At 39.4% G+C, this 21,047-nt stretch overlaps 1 protein-coding gene across 4 annotated transcripts in view; it reads left to right on the top strand.

Annotated features, from left to right (window-relative positions):
* Positions 1-20,989, top strand: part of LOC117372641 (leucine-rich repeat and immunoglobulin-like domain-containing nogo receptor-interacting protein 1) — a 246,341-nt gene extending 225,352 nt beyond the window's left edge. For 3 of the 4 annotated variants that reach the window (XM_055222500.1, XM_055222503.1, XM_033968464.2), the window contains one exon: positions 18,885-20,989. In XM_055222500.1, the coding sequence (XP_055078475.1) occupies positions 18,897-20,747 (1,851 nt within the window). In that variant the 5' untranslated portion in view covers positions 18,885-18,896 and the 3' untranslated portion in view covers positions 20,748-20,989. Of the gene's footprint in view, positions 1-6,015; positions 6,176-18,884 lie in introns of those variants that run through there. The other variant, XM_055222501.1, reaches the window with a different exon arrangement.
* The last annotated feature ends 58 nt before the right edge of the window (positions 20,990-21,047 follow it).

Raw genomic sequence — 21,047 nt, 5'->3', positions numbered from 1 at the left:
AAAACATACGCTGTATTGGTTTTGAGTTATGAACCTCCAGTCACCGCTAATGGTCCCGATTATTCCCCGGTCCCCGTTGGTCGATGCCGTTCCACTGTGTCGTATGCGCCCCATGGATTTGATGAGCTGAAAACCATTCGAATCCATAGTCGGGTCTGGTCCGGTTTGGTCCGGTGCAGTCAGCTGTAGCCCGTGGTCAAGTGTCTCCCAATCAGTTTGCACGCTTCACCAGACACCATTGGGTTTGCATAGACAAGCAGGTGACGGGTTTCAGCCTGCTTCCCACGTCTCTGTCACTGTTAGACTGTAGTGTGAGGAAGCTGTGTGGAGCCAGCAGGGTTTTGGTGTTATACGGGTTTCTTAAAGCATTTTCAGAGTGAATCAATGAAGGAATACATAAATTGGCAGGTAAGCGTTAAACCTAAAAGACGACAGACACGTGACAACACATCCGAGACACTAAAAGAGCCAAAAAACACACTAAAATAAACAGTTTTTTTGGTCTTTGGTTGTGTTTATTACAATGAAAAATATGCATTCTTACAATGAGCGGGCTTGCATCTCCACAAACCTGACTCTTACTTAGCCTGGAGGAGGGCGTCTTCCTGCTTGTTTCCATGGAAATGTTGTTCCTTCAGCTATAATCTTCCGCCATACCGTATAAAACTCCATCGACAATGTTCTGAAGTATGGTTTTAACTAGGGATATACCAATCCAGCTTTCGATATGATGGTTACTATGGTATTTGCCAGCGCAGAACCTAAAAATAGACTTTAGTTTCCTTAAAAAACTGAAGGATTACGTGGCAAAATGTGTTATGTAGCTGCTATTTATTTCTCACTATAGAACAATTTTGTGAGACTTTCTGGAACAACTATGACCAGTAAATTTGTGTACATCAACCAGGATATCGACAGAAATGATCATTTGGATCCAGCAAATTTCAGCTTTCTACTTCATGCCGGTGACGTGCCTCTTCTGGAAAGTTACACATTGTAGCTTTAAATCACAAGTAAAATCAGGCAGATGTGAAATACCCTTAAGGTTTATCTAGTACTGTTTGTTCCTACGCACATCCCCACTTCCCGATACCAAAGAAAACCACATATAAGTTTGCATCGTGTCACCTTGCCGCGTACGTCCAAACCCATCCAAACCCCCGTCCTCTTTCCTCCGCTCAGTTCACCTTCACTGTAAAAACATTTGAAAGAACTGTGCCGCTCTGAGAGATGTGCAAAATGACCCGCGCTCGAGGCTGTAGCGACGCGTTCACTTCGTCTGTTTTTTTCCCTTCTTCTGCTTTGATTCATGGGTAAAGTGTGATGGGCGCACATATAAAGCGGTACACAGAGATACATGGGGCGCGTGTGAGAGAGGATATGGCCCGGGGTGAGATGGGAAAATGCATATTGTTGTTGTGCTCTGGTGAACTGCCTCCTCTGAATGTGAATTAATGTCACATTTTAGGACTATTTTCTGAGGGGAACCGCCCCGGGATACGAGATGGTTAATAGTCTGTTAAATATCAGTAGAGGGCAAAGGAAATATATGTGAGTAGGTTTATTATGATTATATTCAAACTGTATGAACCATAACTGTGAATGTTAAAAAATAGGTTTGATTCTTTATGTTGAACTCTTTATGCCTTTACAATTTCAATTCTGGGTCTGCTACATGCTTGTCTCCGTAGATGTGTTGTTGCTTTGCCCTAAATGTTCCACAGTATGACATTACATTTATCTATTTCCATGGAGGTGATGACAACACATCAACCTACAGGTCAGATCTCTGTAAAGGCAACCCACTCATAACTAGAATGATTTTTGAAGTATTTTAAGCGATAATCTCACCTGTAGTGAAATAAATCCCAAATACAGTAGATCAGTTTAATGCCATACTGTGGAACATTCTCGGCGAAACAATAGCATCTTGTTCTTGGTCGACTGAAGACATTCCCTGCGTATCAATTGGTTGACTAAAAAGGGTGTGTGGCTATAGCACCTATTCATGTATCTGTCCCAAACTGCACTTACAAAACACACAAAAAAATACTTGGAAATTGTGTATTTATATTTCAAAAAAAGATAAAACTTATGATTCACTCACAAATCTTCAAAGTCCTACCTTGCACATTACAGGGCCCATATTACGCTACGTTTAAAGCGCAAACCCTGCATATTTAAGCTACGTTCTTCTCTCACACAGAAAGCACTCTGTTCCACCTTGTGATGTCATCATGTGGTAATACAGGAAGTGCTCCACCGTGTTTTTAAACTCCACACACCTTCACTAGAATCACTTGGATCATTTCAGCACCTGGAATTGCCAATCTCAACTGAACAAACGTAGCTACCACTTCATGACATCACCAGGTGGAACAGAGCATTTTGAGCTTTAAAGATGTAGACAGACTAATAATAAAGTGTTACTCAAACATGTGTGAATGAAACAAAACACAACTCCAGTCAGTTTTACGAAATACACGACCTTAAATAGTTGGATTCAGAACAAGTTGAGCGGGTCGTGTTCTTGACCTCTCTGCCCAGACAGCTGGATTGTAAATAAATCCTCCCTTTTTAAATAAACCAGTGTTTGTTTCTATAGGCAGACACTGAATCCTCCAGTGAGAGCGTAGAGTTTACTGTGGCATTTTCCGTATTGGGGTCGTCTTTCTATCAGCTAATTACTGCTCATTACCTCTAAAAGTGCGGTGTGGGAGACTGGAGGGGCTGAATAAAGCAACGGGAACAGTTTCTGCAGACTAAGCATACATGGTAGTTACAATTATAGACTATATTGTAGTGCAATTAGTGTTCATTTATATGCACAACAGCAGGCAAAACATGAAAAAGGATGTCCTGGTTTGAGCCATGTCTAGTCCTTGTGTAAACTCGGCTCCGTCCAGTTTTTCTTAAATTTTTATTCGTTTGAATTTATTGCTGTGTGAATGTTATTAGAATCAGTTTAGAAACAAGAACAAATCTATATATTATTCATTTGACCAGTATGTGTTGATAAAAAGATCAGAGCACCTCGAAAATGACCTTTAGTTCATTGCTTATTTTTATTTTATTTATTTTTATGTATCTTATTAAAAGTGTACTTGTATAAAGAAGTGGACTAAGTGAGCGTGGCGCCACCCATAAAGTCAAATAAAATGCATTGAGGCAAGCCGTTATAGGGGCCAATTTGGAGTCGCGTTCCGTATTTGGAATTCTGACCATGAGTATCATAGCAACCGAAGAGCCAATCCGGACTGAGGCTGTTGAAGGTAACGCCCCTTCCCGACTTTACCACTGGTTTAACAAGGATCAGGCGCTTAGAAACGCCGTCAATCAAACCTGTTGCTAATGCTATCTCAGGGAGTGACCTGATTTGTCTCTTATTAATGTTTATATCTTGATTTACGGACAAAATTGCGAAAAAGCTAAACGAGGATCATGTAGAGTGGATTAATATGAACATTTTAAGACCAAAATGATGAGTCTGACAGCAGCAGTTACCCAGAGAGGGGCCACAGTTTTTCAGTAGAAAGTGAATTGGAGCCAGAGTCGATGGAGCTGAAAGCACTCCCATGCTCACTTCCAATTTGGAACGCAGCAGCTAGCAGGTTATAATTGAATCCACAGTAGATACGAAGACACCTTTAATGCTATACCATGGAACATTCCCAGCAAAGCAAAAATATATCCAGATGATTGGAAGTTATAGTCATATCATTGTTATGTAGCTGCATTTAGTGTTATATCTGTTTTAACTATCCGTCTTGAGTGGGAAAAATGCCGGGAGAAACTCAGCGGTTGCCAGTTACGTAATGAGTAAAAAAAAACACCCCAACTTCTGCTCCTGCTCAAAACAACTGTCAAACTGAATCCATTCATCTTAAGGGAAAATGCATTCTTCCCAATTGGAGTAATTAGACAAATCTGTTTCCTGAATCCTCCTTAGTCTTCCCCTTCTCTAAAGTTAGCAGAGTTTTAACACCTCGTAGTGAGCACATTTTGGCTCGTAGCGTGTCTCCAGGTCTGCAGTGATGTGCGTGTGTACTAAATAGAATGTGACAGACTTTTAAGGGCCTGTTTAACACAAAGCTCAAAGCACAAAGCAGAGGTGGGGCTTCATTTGGTACATCGCATTAGATTATCGCTCATCAAACATTCATTTACTTCACTGGGACTTCTTTGTGCAGAAAAGTGGAGTTATTCAATATTTGTGCTTGGACTTTATATTATATATTCTGACAGCCAGAAGGTACAACTTTAAATTGTACTGTTATTAAAGGTGTGCTGTGTAAGTTTTCTTGCACGCCGTCTGTGAGCGGGGGTCACCTCTCCGCGGATTTGGCTTGGCATTTTAACATAACAGGCAAGACAACAGCATAAACGTGGAGACAAGCAGGACGATCCCCCAAAATGCAGTGTTTTTTTAAAATTATTTTTTAAACACTGTTGCTCAAAAATTGTTTTATTTTGTTTAATCGTTTTCCCCATTTAAAGCGATCATCGAGGAAGAGGGATATAATATACAAAAGTTTGAACTTTGAGAGAGTTTAAACGAGATGCCTGTGTGAGAAAAGTGTATAAAGTCTGTGGTGAGGGGTTTTACAGCAAAAAACATATAGAATAACTGTAAAAATAAAGCTGACTACGTGGATTTCACCTATTGCGGGTTATTTTTACAACGTAACCCCCGCGATAAATGAGTGAGCACTATATTTACCACAGCTGCAAATGGGACATTTTGAACGAGCTACATTTCCACGTATAAGAAATATGAGCATGTGCAAATTCCACCACAATACTATTATCTATCGCTGCGTTTCAGATACATCACAACATTCTATATTCCAGTGATATTTAATACAGGTGGGGGCAGCAGAGAGTTATGGGATTTAGTCTATAAATAGATCAAGTTAATGTTTGTGCGTTTACCTTTTGGATATTTCATGGTAAAGTACAATGTCATCAACGGTCTCGCTTCTCATCTGGGAGTATGACATCATCACAGTGTAGAATCTGAAACCGCCAAGTACACAAGGACCATATTTGGATGGTTTTGAGTTGCGCAAAGCCATTAGCGCATGTAGCCTTGTGAGTGCTAAGAGAATGTGTGGTTATGGAAGATTTGGCAGCGGGCTCGGTGCTTGTAAATGAGATGAGCGCTTACGTAAGGGCCTGTTTTCATGGCAGCGCATCAAAAACTGCAGCACAATCCTGTTTATAGCACTGCAAGATTCGCCGCGGACGAATCGAAATCGCAATTTGAACTAACGCAATCGGCAAATCGCAGTATTCTGAAGTACCACGTGTTCCCTCACAAGCTAATTTTGATATTAAAAAGGCTCAGTACCTATTTTGAAACCTAAATGATAATTTTGAAAGCTCTTTTTTTCAACAACTTGTCATTTTCAACACAAACCTATAGTATTTCTTTATTATAGAGAGTGTCAGATGCATTGATCCGAAGGTTGGTGGTTCGAATCCTGCTCTCGACATCATCAAATCAAATCGTTGGTAGAGCAGTCAGGTTGGTGGCGCGATTCTAGCTCCTACAGATGAATTATCGTGTGAATGGGTGAGTGGAAACTTGTCGTAAAGCGCCTTGAATGACTTTTTTGTGCTTTTTTGGCAGTATCAATAGTAGCTTAAATAAATTTCTTGTTTCGACACTAGTTTTAGTATCAATACGCATCCGATTTTCGATACTTTTGACAACCCGACCACAAACAAAATCTGCAATCTGCACACGTGTTATTCCGCATACAAACTGCTAACCCTGTAGTTTACATCTGCACAAACACATTCTGAAGTGTCATTCTCGTATTCGTTCGCTAGTTCATGTTTCAGTCTTTTTGTCATTTCTTCTGGACGTGTTTAAAATGTGAACTTTGAACAGAATCCAATTATAAAAACATAAATCATGATCACGTTTCATCTCAATTTGATGTTTTCCCAGCCCGTACCTGTTTGTCTGCCTGTTAGCGTTGTTAGCGTTGTTAGCGTTGTTAGCCTCGTGCTCTGTGGATTACTCCTCACTGTGCTAACGCTGAGATCTGAAGGTGCTGGTGTGCAGGGCTAAAAATAATTAACAGGAACAATTGACTATGAGGCGTGCAGAGAGCAGGTGATGCAGGAGGTGTCATGGTGTTTGCCTTCAAGTAGATGAAACAAAATCGTGAGCAAAACATTTGATTAATTTGATTCTCGTTTGGGATCTGCAGTTGGTTCTCATGTTTTCCACTGTGGCCAAATACTGTTTAGTCCTGCCATGTTAGACAATAGGTCTGATTTCACAATTTGGACTTCTGAATGTGTTTAAAATGTGAATTTAACTCAGAACAGAACAGAACAGAACTCTAAAAAACAATGATTGTTACAACAACAAAATTAATTATTATTATTATTATTATTATTATTATTATTATTATTATTATTATTATTATTATTATTATTTATTTATTTATTTATTATTTATTTTTATCAAATCGTTACCATTCTTTCTCTCTCTTTTTACCTTTCTCTATATCTGCCTGTCTTTCTCTCCCTTTCTCTTTCTCTCTCTCATTACCTTTCTCTCGGTTTCTGTCTCTTTTCCTCTCTTTTTCTCTCCTCTCTTTCTATCTACCTCTCTTCTTCTCTCTCTCTTTCTGTTTCTCGTTACCTTTCTCTCGAGTTTTGTCTCTCTCTCTCCCTGAGCCTTCAGGTTTAAAGGAAATAACCGTTCTACAGATCTCCTCCATCTCTCCTCTATCTCTCCTCCATCACTCCTCCATCTCTCCTCCATCTCTCCTGCATCTCTCCTCCATCTCTTCTCTGTCTCTCCTCCATTTCTCCTCTATCTCTTCTCCATCTCTCCTCCACCTCTCCTCCATCAATCTCTCCTCCATCTCTCCTCCATCAATCTCTACTTCATCTCTCCTCCATTTTGGTGAGTTTTCTTGCACTGAAACACACAGAAAACATATGTCCTTACCCTGAGTGGGCTCACATCTCCACAAACCTGACTCTTACTTGGCCTGGAGGAGGGCGTCTTTCAGCTTGTTTCCATGGAATGTTGTTCCTTTGGATATAATCCTCCACAGTATGGCATAAGATGCATCTATCTCCATGGAAAATGTTCTGAAGTTTGGTTTTAACTTTTTATTTCCATGGAATCAAGCAGGTGACATGCCACTTCCTGAAAGTTACACACTGTAGCTTTAAACTCAACAGTGGCCCATAGAACATTACTGTCTGCAAGTATGTTTAAATGGCATTGTAAAACTGAAATAATTTTTGTGTTATCACTCATCTCTGTTAATAATATTTTAGTTGATTATAATTTCATGCTAATTTTGTTGTATATTAAACCGTTAGCTGAAAAATATTACCTCCAAAATATTCAAATTCACTGCTGGTTAAAGAGGGCGTTAAGTTTATGTGTTTGAATGAAAGTGATATGAGTCTGCTGCTGGTTGATCCTTCACTTCCCACAGACTTTATGCAAATGAGTGTGCTCCAGGTGCATTCTGGGAGCTGTGACAAGTTTGTTTTCGCTGTCAAGTTGAGGCTTGTGCTGTCAATCTCCCCAACCAGGAAAAGTAAACAAATATGTCGCCACTGTATAACTAAACCAGAACAATATTCATCGCTTTAATCACTGCAGCTCAAACTGTTTAGCTCAGGCGACAGTGGCTCAGCTGGTAGAGTGTTTGTCCACTGATCTGAAGGTTAACGGTTTGAATCTTACTCTCGACATAAACATCATTGGTAGAGCAGTCACATCCACTGACCCATGTACATTTAGACGACTAAATAACTGAATTAGATGATGGGACAGTATAAATTGAAGTTCGCCAATGTCAGCTGTGTTTGTTTTTTTTATGTATTGTTTCATTAATCTGTCCTCGCTGATACGATGGCTCTTTCTGTTTGGAGCGACTCGCCTAATCCACGTTCACTTAAAACAAGTCCATTCTTCCTCTGATCCGTTTTCAACTGTGCGTAAATAATTGTTTCAAATGAGCATTATTTCAATTATAAATCAAATGCGAGTTTTTTTCTCCATAACTGAGCGCTGTGTTTTGTTTGCTCTGGTTAGACGGGAGGACACAGTGAAACGGCAGCGGCTCTCGTGTATGCTTCTGTTGTGTCCTTAGGCAAGACACTTGCCTAGAGTGAATGTGGGGGTCAGATGGGCAAATGGCGGAGATCGGCAGCATCGCTTCGAGTATGAATTGAATGAATAAGGTGATGAAAAGCAGAAGGGAAGGGGTGTGATCTCGTCCTACAAGATCTCACGGAACAAAATCGCTCGAAGTTTATGCACACATGTTGAAAATTCTGGTGAGATTTTTGGTTTGGTTTTGACGTAAGATGCTTAATCAATGATGAATCCCTTAGTCGTCCAGGTCTGATCCATAACAAAAGACGAAGTTTAAATCTGTCAACTGGACAAATCGTTGTAAGATTGAAGATGTTTCCCTTCTCATCCAAACCACGTCTTCAGTTCTGGTCAGATTACTGGTGGACACTACTTCATTCAGTGTAGTGAAGAGTGCAGTGACCGTTACACTGGAGAAACTTAACAGCCACCCCATAAGAGGATGTACCACCACCAGTGTGAGAGCTCCTCTGGACCACAGTCTGCTGTACATCTACATCTCAAAGACACTGACCACTCCTTTGAAGATAGTGAGGTTCAAATCTGAGAAAAGAAATGGTTTGAGAGGGGAGTTAAAGAAGATATTTTTGGGAGGAAAGACAATCCTTCCTTAAACAGGAATGGGGCCCTAAGAATCGTCTCCCACAGATCTATGATTCCACCCTCAGACCCCAAGCAAACAGGAACAAAGAGAACAATAGGAGGCCCTTAAAGGTTGAATATTGTTGTTAAGTTTGAAGCTTGAGACAGTAGTTGTTTATAGTTTCAGTGTAGTTAGTTCCTCTCTTCAGATAGATATAATGCTGTCTTCACGAAACAGCAAAACATCTTCACTCCTACAACGATTTGTCCAGCTGACAGATTTAAACTTCGTCTTTTGAACTGGTTTACAAATTATTCCAAAATCTCACCTTGTCTGTAGGTGTCTTGATATAAATCCAATGTGTTGTTGTTATTATTATTCTTCTAGCTAACTGCTGGGCCACCTAACCCCATACGCTGTCCCTCGCTTCATTAAGTATCTATTTGCTCTGCGTGTCTTCCAGCTTTGAACCCAACCATCTGGTCACCCTCAGGTATATAACCCCTCAGCTCTGTGTTACGAGCACAGCACCTGGTCCCAGTCTGCCCCTGTCTGTACCCGTCTGCACCTGTCTACCCTACTCCCGTCCCTCAGATCCACTCCTCCTGCAGGATTAGGGCTCCGCTGTCCATCTGTCTGTGACCGGCTTACCTTTAAAGCTGCTGTCATTTCATAGACTGCTCTTAAAGCGGGATCGCGGCAGACGGCTTAGCGCGCGCTGACAGGGGCTAACCTTGTGCACGTTCGGCTTGGATACATTATAGCTCTGTGAAAGTGATCGGGGTCAAGGAGCAGAGGTCAAGTCCTGGTTTAGATGGATTTAACCGAAGTCTGGAAACAAAAGAGAGAGAAAGACCAATCAGATCGTTTATGCCTGTGGATACACTGGCATCAGTCGATCTATATTCACTCGAGATGTTTCTGTTTTTGTGAGAAACACAAGAGTCATTGATATTCACTGATTGTTCTTCAAAATTGTTCTCACCAGATTCAAATCTGTCCATAACCTTGCTCTGTTTTGTGTTTTTAAGTTGAGTTTTTTGAAAGGTGCTTAGAAATAAAATGTATTATTGTTATTATTATTATTATTATTATTATTATTATTATTATTATTATTATTATTATTATTATTATTATTATTGTTATTATTATTATTATTATTATTATTATTAGTAACATTACTATTTTTTTATTTTTTTTATTTTTATTTTTTTTTGTAACACTGACATTTATATTATTTGTCCATGTTAAAGTAGCAATATTAAATGAAGTGGTAGATATAGCAGCCATAGGGATTACACAGACATAGCAATATTAATTTCAAACAATTTAATGAAAGAAACACGTATTAGAACATTTCTGTAGCCAGTGGGAGCTGAAGTTGCAATAAACGTCATCACAACAAAGAGCTGCCTAGTTGTTGACCCCTCCTCTGGTTATGTGCACATCACACCAGTGAGTAGTGGATTTTGTACCAAGATGACTGTGTGACACTCCCAAATCCTAAGTATATCACTGATTAAGAAAATCAAATTGAAGAAAGTGCAAAGCAGGGAAGGTGTGTTCGGTGATGTTGAAAACGGGGCATCATCAGCAATATGGTGTCTTGAAAATAAGAGGTTACAGATACAAGCACAACTTCCAGAGGGTAAATGAGAAGGAAACAACTATAACATGGGTAAAGGCTCTGAAAAAGTTTGTTTTCTGTATTTCTTAAACCTTAAACGTCTTCATTGAGGATACAGCACATACGTGGCGGAGTGAATGCTTCCTCACAGGTATTTAACAGTGGCATTCATCACAGAGCTCTCACTAATGTGCTCTGACAGGGAAACTCAGGCTTAAAGTGATTGTCTTAAGCATGGACAAGTCTAATTACTGTTTTCACTTCAGATGACCAAATGGTGACTGACAGCCTTCTCTGCACAACGCATGTCCAGTGCTGTTTAAAGCGCCTCTCTTTTGTATTCTTTGCAGTTTTAAAGGTCCCATATCACACAAAATTGAATCTTGTGAGCTTTAAGTCATGTTATAATACTGTTTCCTTCTCAAAAACATACCTGGAGTGTGACATGTGTAAATGAAATAAAACACAACTCCAGGTCTGTTTGTGATGAGGAAACAACATTACAACATAGATCAGAAAATAGAGTAATATGGGAAATTTTAAGAAAATATTTTTATTTATGTTCTGGTTCCTCATCTGTCATTGGTTGTTCATCGGCGCTGCCTCCAGATGAGTCTGATGGTCCGTTGTAGTATCTAGAGGATTAGCCTACTGTGCAGATTTAGGTCTTAGACAGGATAACTCCAAGGGAAGTAGCTGGGATTAGATTCAAGTAATTTCCTTTCCCTTTCTTAAATTTAAGAAGACATTTTGAGTTGGTAGATACTGAACTGTAACACGAGCAGGTCATAACTTTACATTTTGTTCGTTGTAAAATGCAATATTGATTCTAAAATGGCTTAATAATTGAAATGGAGTCTTTGACATGTTAAAAACTTCAAAGCTGTTCATTGTGGCGTTTCACTACAAGAGGCTTATTTTATGTATTAATTTTAGTTTTTTATTTAGTTTATTATTATTATTATTATTATTATTATTATTATTATTAGTAGTAGTAGTAGTAGTAGTAGTAGTAGTAGTATTTGTATTATTATTTGATTGTATTTTATTTATTTATTTATTATTTTTAAAGTGCTATGTGAGTTTGATTTTTCACATAATACCAGCAAGTACAAAGACATGGGTGGACATGGGGGGTAAGTGAAAACAGAAATTTTCTGAGTACCCAAGCTTTAAGACAATGCACATATTACACAAACATGCATGAATCAAAAATACAACACTGAGTAAGGTTAAAATGAGGGAACATTAGTATTACCAGGTTAAAAGCTCATTTAAGTTGATTTTTGCGTATGGCTCCTTTAATAATTTGTAGTTTAATAAGCTTAAGTCCAAAGTATCTATTATCTATTTTAAACATATCTGTTTTACCAATTTTAATGTCAGGATAATCAATGCTCATCTAGTTTCAATCTTTGTTCTTGTATAAATTCACATCTGGACATATTTATTCTTAGTAAGACTCACCAGTATATCACTATTTTTTTAAGCAGCTTTTCTACTTAAACTAACCGTACATACACAATTCAAAACATTAAAAACGTTATATCGCTCACTTATTAACCGTTCAACCCTTTCCAAACCCATTCCCAGTCCTTGCGTAAGCCCCCGCTGGTCCTCCTGGGGATTCCTTCTCATTGTTCATTTAATTACAGCCATAAATCCGCTGATGAAGAGTGGTCCCTTTGACAGTGATGAAGAGCAGAGAGAGCCTTCCACTTCCTGATATCAAACTACACTCTTAAGTCTTCAGTTGAGGTTTGACACAGCTCCATTAATCTCCCCATTCACCCAGAGACGATAAGCGGTACCCAACCAGAGCTGGTCCATTCTGCTTCTATTCAAACACTATTGTCCAGAGCAGTTAGGTATTTTAAAGGCGCTTGAACTGATTTCGACTGTCCAGAGTTATTCGTCACTGACCGTATGCATTCTGAGCATCCTAATTACTCAGTTCCTGATAAACAGACAATAAAATGCTTTCGAATTAGATTTATTTATACAGGGGAACCCATTGACTTGCACTTGGGCTCTCTATTTCATCAATGCCCTTTTTGAAATACAATACAAACAGAAAAACAAACAAAAAGTCCATATAAAACAGGTGTGTGCATAAAAGTTTGTTATTGGATTATTGAATTGCAAAGGTCTCACCAACGTATCTGGTTTTGATTTTCATTGGAGTGTGTTCTATTTTTCTGAAGCCAAACAGCTAAAATCCTCTTTCCCGTCTCAGTTCTGGTGCGGCGAGTCCTTAGTCTAATGCAGTCATGTGATCTGGTGTTAAATGTTCCGGTATCAAAGTGTAACAGGTGAGGTGAAGTATTCTCAAATTGTGAGATTCAGGAGCATGAGGCATCATTTTCACACATGGATTGTCCACCACAGAGTCCAGACCTTAACCCCATTGAGAATTTTTGGGATGTGCTGGAGAAAGCTGTGTGCAGACTTGACCATCATCAATGCAACATCTGGGTGAAAAATTAATGCAACACTGGATGGAAATAAATCTTGTGACATTGCAGAAGCAAAATCGAAACAATGCCACAGTGAATGTGCGCTGTAATCGAAGCTAAAGGCGGTCCAACGAAATATTAGAGTGTGTGACCTTTTTTTTGTTGGTGCCGACCTTTTTTTTTGGCATTGTAGTATCATATTATAGATCATTTTGACAAGCCTAGACAGCACACAGCGATCTTATTTTGACCGCAAGTGCTGCTTATATAATATATCACTGGAGCCAGACACATTTTCTACAGATACATAGAAAAAAATCTGGTACAGGCCCTTTAAAATAACTTCCTATTACTCAACCACAATTAACTGAAGTCTGTGAGGAGGCTGTTAATTGAATGAAGACGCACTGGAGCTGCAGCCTGCAAAACCACGATAACAACAGATCATTAACCAACAAGAGTGGTGCCTGTTATCCTCGGGTATGTTAATGTGCATCCACTGGTGAATATTTGAAGATGGAAGAAGAGAAGTGACAGTGGCTCAGTTGGTAGAGTGTTTGCCCATTGATTTGAAAATTACCAATTCCAATCCAACTCTCGACATAAACTCAAGACACCCATCTCGCCCCGTATGAATGTATGGGTCAATGGGTGAGAGGTTCCTTGATGTAAACCAATTTAAGATTAGGTAAATTTAATATGTATATTTTTCGATTAATTGGCTAATCGTGACAGTTGACTACAAATACATTATATTTGATCGTCATAATTGTTATCGTTAGCTGGATTAACAAAGACTAACTAATGAAGATCATGGCTCTATTAAATGAAAATGTCAAAGCAGAACAAACAGTTCAACTTCTGGTTTGATGAGTTCCTGACTAATCCAAAATGATATTACAAAAAAAAATCACAGGAATCAACAGGAATAATCGCTACTTGCAGTTCTACTTCCAGGTTCTATTGTTCAGTGAATCAAAATGTCCTCCTGGTGTTACATGTACATATGTGTGAACTGATGACTCTAAATAGCACCTTTTGGATAAATGAATGACTGAACGGTTATTTTTGTATCTGGAATGGAGTTTTGCCAGGGCGGTAAAGCTAACAATGACTACTAGCATGCTAACGCGCACTAGTAATGGCTCTCCATCAGAATTGTGTCTGTAATGTTTTGGTTGATGTTCAAAAAAATCATCACACTGATTACACTGCTCTTTATATATATATATATATATATATATATATATATATATATATATATATATATATATATATATATATATATATATATATATATATATATATATATATATATATATATATATATATATATATATATATATATATATATATATATATATATATATATATATATATATATATATATATCAGCTCATTTTTTACAGCCTTGTTATTTATTTTTTAATTTATTTTTTTACCACTGACAATACTAGATAATGCAAAAAAAAAAAAAAAAAAAAAAAAAGCCCAAAAAAATCTATTGTGATATTTTAATTTTTTTTTTAAATATATCTCTATGTGAACAACAGTCTCGTCTTTCTACACATGATGGGCCTTGCTTTACTCCATTAGTTTTGCCCATAGACTGTACATATAAATGGACATAACTAACCGAATTTCCAAATAGAAAATAAATAAGTGAGCATGAGCACGATTTGGTTCCGCTGACTGGCTCCAATTCATTTTCTATTGAAAAACTGTCGCCCGTCTCTGAAACTGCTGCTGTCAGGCTTGTCATTTTGGTCTATTTTGGACAAATCAGGCTCCTTCTTTCCCTGAGGTTGTTCCCGCTGGTGTTAGCAACAGATTTGATTGACAACGTTGCTAAGCGCCTGCTCCCTGCTTAACCAGCGATGCGGGCGGGAGGGGGTGTTACCTTCAACAGCCTCGCTCTGGCCTCTTTGATTGCTACGATATTCGCGGTTGTGATTCCAAATATGGAACTCGGCTCTAAATTGGCCCCTCTAACTGCGAGCTGATGTCACACTCACTTAGCCCACTTCTTTAAACAGTCTATGGTGTCGCCTTATTGCGCTCATGTATCCTGTAATTACACACCACTTTACTGTAGATACCACTTTAAATTCAACCGAGCATATGTGAACAGGTAGAACATAATCATCTGTCATTCTGCTCATGTTATATGCTTAAAGTGACATGACAAAGAAGCTAATCCCATTATAATCCAATCCCAGAATCCCATTATAATCCAGTCTCGTATCAAAACCAATTGGCTTCACTGTCTCCGATATTGTCAACACTATAATCAATAACCTATGACCCCTGTCGGGATCTAAAACAATTTCACACATCTCTCTATCTCAGTCTGTGTTGGATTACTTGGAAGATTCAATTTTCCACAGGTTTAGAGACTTGTTACCCCACCACTGCAGTCTGCCTTGTCTCCTCAAAAATAAACCGTTATATAAATTGCGTCACGAAAAAGAAGCCATTTTGAAACTAGGACGAACATTATGGGACTTCACTATTGACAGTTATGGGGCAGACATGTTGGAGTAGAGTGAATTTTAACTAGAGCTGGCACTTCAGAAATAAGCAATGTTCCAGAGTATGGGATTTAACTTATACATCCATTATCAGTATCAGTATTGAGTATCGAATCTATTCATTAGTATCGGAATCGTTTGAAATTTTAGTATCGCGACAACACTAAAAGATGCTAAAAGATACATTTAACGGCATAATGTGGAAGATTCCAGGGAGACAAACAGATAGCGGACCCCCCTCTCGAAAAATTACACAGTGTCTTTAATTAATCTTAACGTTAATTGGTTGTATACATATTTCCCGGTTAGTTTTTTTACCCATTCGATTAGCAGCAAACAGCATTTTAAAATCAGGTGCTCGGGGTGATGCTCAATAATTCATAAGTCATTAGTTTATTAGTTTCTTCCAAGCGAACACCTTGCGCATTTAAATATTCAGATCCACATATGCAAATGAGCACATAAGCGAGGATCACATGTACGCTGCACACTACCCAGCTGCCGTTGCCCCTCTTTGCATATAAATGAAAATCCCGTAATGATAAAATTAATGGGTAATTGCTTCATTATTGGAGGTCTGGAAGCTTGCTAACAGATGGCAGCAGAGAAATTACATGTGGTTTGTTTTCGTGTACCGAGCGTCTATTTGAACGTGCCTGCCAGCGCCGCGGCTAACCGGGATTTTAGGAGCGGACCAGTCAGTGATGAATGCTCCGGTTAGACGGATAGTTCAACAATTATTCTGTTCCGCATCGAGATGTTTTAAATACGTTACCAGCCAAATAAAATGTGAAAGATGGCGACTGGGGGGTTTTAGATAGAGAGAGATTGATTTGAAGCTACAGTATGCAACGTTTTACGAAACAAATACACCAAAATAAAATGTTTTTTGGTTGCTTGGCTTTTCATTTTTACCTGAAAAACAGACGGGCAAATGGGCTTGCTTCTCCACAAACCTGACTCTTATTTGGCCTCCTCCTGCTTCTTTCCGTGGAAATGTTGTTTCTTTGGGTATAATCTTGACATAAAACGGGTCTATCTCCATGGAGATTGTTCCAACATATGGCTTTAACTTTGTATTTCCATTGAATCATGCAGGTGAAGTGCCACATTCAGGAAGTTACATACTGTACCTTTAAATTGCAGCTGTCTGTGTTACAAAAAGCTCTTTCCTTACACGTTTTGGAGTGTGGATAGTCCAGATAATGATTAAGATGATCAAAATACCACTTTTTTCATAGTGGACTAGTCACGATTTCCCAGTTATTACCTGCTACACTGAATATTTGATTGTGAAGGATTGCATGGGGGCGAGTGTCAGCACAGCGCGTAAATACTGGCCCTGACACCTTCTCTCTTTGAAAGCCTCCTCCTGATAACATTGGACCCCTGTTGTGATATTTTCAAAAAGAAGCAGATAATTCAAAGGATGGAGAGTACAGCCAAAGCTCAGTGTTGACATCGCAGTCTTGATGCGTAGCAGGAGCACGTCAATAATTCTGAAAAAAATGAATTGGATATGGACTTTGTAGCGGGGAGTCTAAACGTTTGAAAATTAGTACGGAAAGAAAATAAAACGCATCTGCTGGTTTTGTTATAGACTTGTCACTTAACTGTCTTAACATGCTGCTACTACTGTTACTGCAACTGCAACTCCATGATTATAATGTGGGTAATGGTACTTTTAATGTTACTACAAATTTACATCATTGCAGTGGTGGAAGAAGTACTCCATTTTGTTACTTCAGATATCAGAGCAGAAAAATACTCAAGTAAAAGTATCACATGAAAACATCTACTTAAGTAAAAGTATTGAAGTACATGTTTTAAAATGTATGCAAAGAGTACAAAGTAAAAGTATATTGCACAGATTTTGTGAGCTTAGAAACAATTTAATCGATTGTTTTTCTTAGTATATTTTGGTTTACTCAGGCCACAAATATGCAGCAGGCCTAAAAAATACTAAATGTAATGGAGTAGAAAGTACAAATACCTGCTCTCAAATGTAGTAAAAAAAAAAAGTATTCAAGCACAGAGACCTAAAATGTGTATTTATTAAGTACTTTACTAATGTTACTTTGTTACCTTCCACCACAGCATCATGCATAATTCCATATCCTCTATTTTGAGTATTTAAACTTGAAAAAAGTCAGATTGCAGAGCAGTGGGTGGAGATAGGGGGTACGTGAAAACACAAATTTCCACAGTGTTCAAGCCTCAAATGCAGGACGTGACAGGAACGCTCAAACATGCATGCCTCAAAATACAACTTTGGGTTACAAGCCGACGGATGTCAATTTTGCATAATGACTCCCCTTTAATAATGTAACATACTAGGAAAAGAGACTGTTATCTGCTGTATTGAATTTCATCAACAAGTGCAAGAGACAGGGACCCAGATGGAATTGGATTATCATGTGAGAAATCCTATAATTCCTGGTGCAAACTGCAGTCATTCAGCCCATATCAGGGTGATGGCATTGACTACCATTGATCCTCTGCAAAGTGGTATGGGAGCTCCTACCACATACAGCGTTCTAAGCTGGATGCATGTAGATTAGCAGAATTACTGTACATCTTTTGATTTTTTTCCCAGTAACGATTTATAGGTTCTTTACCATCATAAACCCATTGGAGCAGCTTTGAAATTTCTATGTGAAAAAAGTGAACAATAGAACATTCAAAGCTGTCAGCAGTGTCAAATATGCAGCACATACCTCATTCCTAGTAACCTCCCACCTCTATTCATCTTGCATTGAGTCCATGAATATTTCAGAAGAATTCGTACTTGCAGGTTGCTTAGAAATTGTGTCAGAGCATCTTTTTGCCCTAGTGATTGTAAAACCGACCAGCTTGCAAGAAAATGGCCGTAAAGTAATTTTGAATGAGATTGGCGATGCTCCTCTTCAGTCGCATATGACATGAATATATTTAACAGAATAATGGAAATTTGAATGTCACTGCGGTTTGGAATTTTTGCTGGCGATGTACTTTTTGATTTAATTCACTCTCGTAGGAGGAGAATAGTTTCACGAGTCTAAGAGTTAACATGGCTTTGAAAAAAATTACCTTATTCCTACTTTATGTGGTTCCACAATTTGATTTAATGTGATCCGCTTGGGTTAATAAAATGGAATTTAAAATCTTCAAATTACATATTTGCATATTTTGTGTTATTAAAATCTTGCTTGGTTCTTACATGGGTCCAATAAAGGTCGAGGTTGGTCTTTTTTTCACTATCAATACTTCAGTCATCCATTTTTTGTCTTGTTGATAATAGTTTGAGTATCAATTAGTATCTGGGTCTTGATTTCTTTTCTTTTCTTGCTGATAAAGCCACAGTGTGTAACTTTTTAGCCAATAATGGTTTCAGCCAATTGTGTTTATTGCACTGAGTGACCTTGCATCTCCATAAACCTGAGTTTTATTTAACCTGGAGTGAGGCCTCCTAGAAATGTTCCTCGGGCTATAATCTTTGATAGTACGGGATAAAACTGAGCTTGCATTTGATACTAATGTAATTTTTCTCTCTGTGTCTCCTCAGGTAACCGATAAGATGGCAGCCAGGGAAGCGACTGGGCACAGCTACCTGGTGGCTTGCTGGCAGCCCATCCTGATCCTGATGCTGGGCTCTGTGCTGTCCCCAGCCTCCTCCACCGGATGCCCATCCCGCTGCGAGTGCAACCTCCAGGAACGCTCCGTAATGTGCCACCGCAAAAAGCTCATGACCGTCCCAGAGGGCATCCCCGCGGAAACCAAACTCCTGGATTTGAGCAAGAACCGGATTCGAACCATCAACCCGGATGAATTCGCCAACTTCCCCAACCTCGAGCAACTGGAGCTGAGCGAGAATACCATTTCCACCATCGAGCCCGGGGCTTTTAACAACTTGTATGGTTTACGGACATTGGGGCTTCGTAGCAACAAGCTGAAGCTAATTCAACTTGGCGTATTCACTGGTCTAAGTAATCTTACCCAACTGGACATAAGCGAGAATAAAATTGTGATCCTATTGGATTACATGTTTCAGGATTTGTACAACCTACGTTCCTTGGAAGTTGGGGATAATGACCTGGTCTTTATTTCCCATCGGGCGTTCCACGGTCTAAGCAGCTTGGAGCATCTGAGCCTGGAAAAGTGCAACCTATCCTCCGTACCTACCGAGGCATTCACTCACCTTCACAGTTTGATAACCCTTCGCTTGCGTCACCTAAACATCAACATTATCCGGGATTATTCCTTCAAGCGGCTATATCGACTTAAAGTTTTGGAAATAGCCAACTGGCCTTATTTGGATACGATGACTCCGAATTGTCTGTACGGATTAAACCTCACTTCTTTGACCATCGCAAATGCAAATCTGACCACTATTCCCTACGTGGCATTGCGTCACTTGGTCTACTTGCGTTTCCTCAACCTGTCTTACAACCCGATCCACACCATTGAAGGAAATAAACTCCATGATCTTCTTCGCTTGCAGGAGTTACATTTGGTTGGAGGTAGACTGGCGATGATTGAACCCTATTCTTTCCGTGGGTTGAACTACCTGAAGATTTTAAATGTGTCCGGGAATTCACTTACCACTTTGGAGGAGTCAGCATTCCATTCGGTCGGGAATCTTGAGACTTTAGCCTTGTATGACAACCCGCTAGCTTGCGATTGCCGGCTGCTTTGGGTGTTCCGTCGTCGCTGGAGACTTAATTTCAACCGGCAACAACCTACCTGCGCCTCTCCCGAATTCGTCCAAGGAAAAGAGTTCAAGGACTTCCCAGATGTCCTGCAGCCGAACTACTTTACATGTCGCAAGTCCAGAATTCGGGATCGCAAACCGCAGCAGAAGTTTGTCGACGAGGGGGCTATTGTCCACTTTTCTTGTCAGGCCGATGGAGACCCAGCTCCGGTGATCATGTGGTTGTCCCCTCAGAAAAAATTCATCACAACCAAAACCATCGGACGGATTTCAGTGTTACCAGATGGTACTCTTGAGGTACGCTATGCTCAAATCCAGGACAACGGTACTTATGTGTGCATAGCTAGCAACGCAGGCGGGAACGATACATCTCTCGCCCACTTGCACATTCACAGCTACTCCCCCGACTGGCCACATCAACCCAACAAAACTTTCGCATTTATCTCCAACCAACCAGCAGACACCGGAGCAAACGAAACCCGACCAAACGTCCCCTTCCCTTTCGACATAAAGACGTTGATTATCGCGACTACCATGGGGTTCATATCGTTCCTCGGCGTGGTCTTGTTTTGCCTGGTGTTGCTGTTTCTCTGGAGCAGGGGTAAAGGTAACACGAAGCACAATATCGAGATCGAATACGTCCCGCGGAAATCGGACGCTGGGATGAGCAGCACTACGGTGGATGCTCCTCGGAAGTTTAACATGAAAATGATCTAAAACTGGAATATAATCGTTTTGGACTTGTCGTATAAGAAAAAGAGGAAGGCAAGACTCTATCCTTTCTCTTACAAACCTGTGGATCCTGGTCTGTTAACATAAGAAGTAACTTTTTTCTCCTGACTGAATCACGATAGAGAGGACTACATTTCTAAAGCAAGAGGGACCGATGGTGCGTTCGGTGTTTCAGAGCACAATTTGTTTTTCACAGCCCATAATTACATCAAATCAGCTAGAATCCGTTATAGGGAAAACAAATTCAATACATTTAAATGGACAGAAAGGTTTAAATTGATTGAA

Source organism: Periophthalmus magnuspinnatus, chromosome 6 (genome assembly GCF_009829125.3).
Source record: "Periophthalmus magnuspinnatus isolate fPerMag1 chromosome 6, fPerMag1.2.pri, whole genome shotgun sequence".
In the NCBI taxonomy this organism is placed as follows: domain Eukaryota; kingdom Metazoa; phylum Chordata; class Actinopteri; order Gobiiformes; family Gobiidae; genus Periophthalmus; species Periophthalmus magnuspinnatus.
The sequence above is the reverse complement of the archived record's forward strand: the minus strand, read 5'-3'. Positions and strand labels throughout refer to the sequence as shown.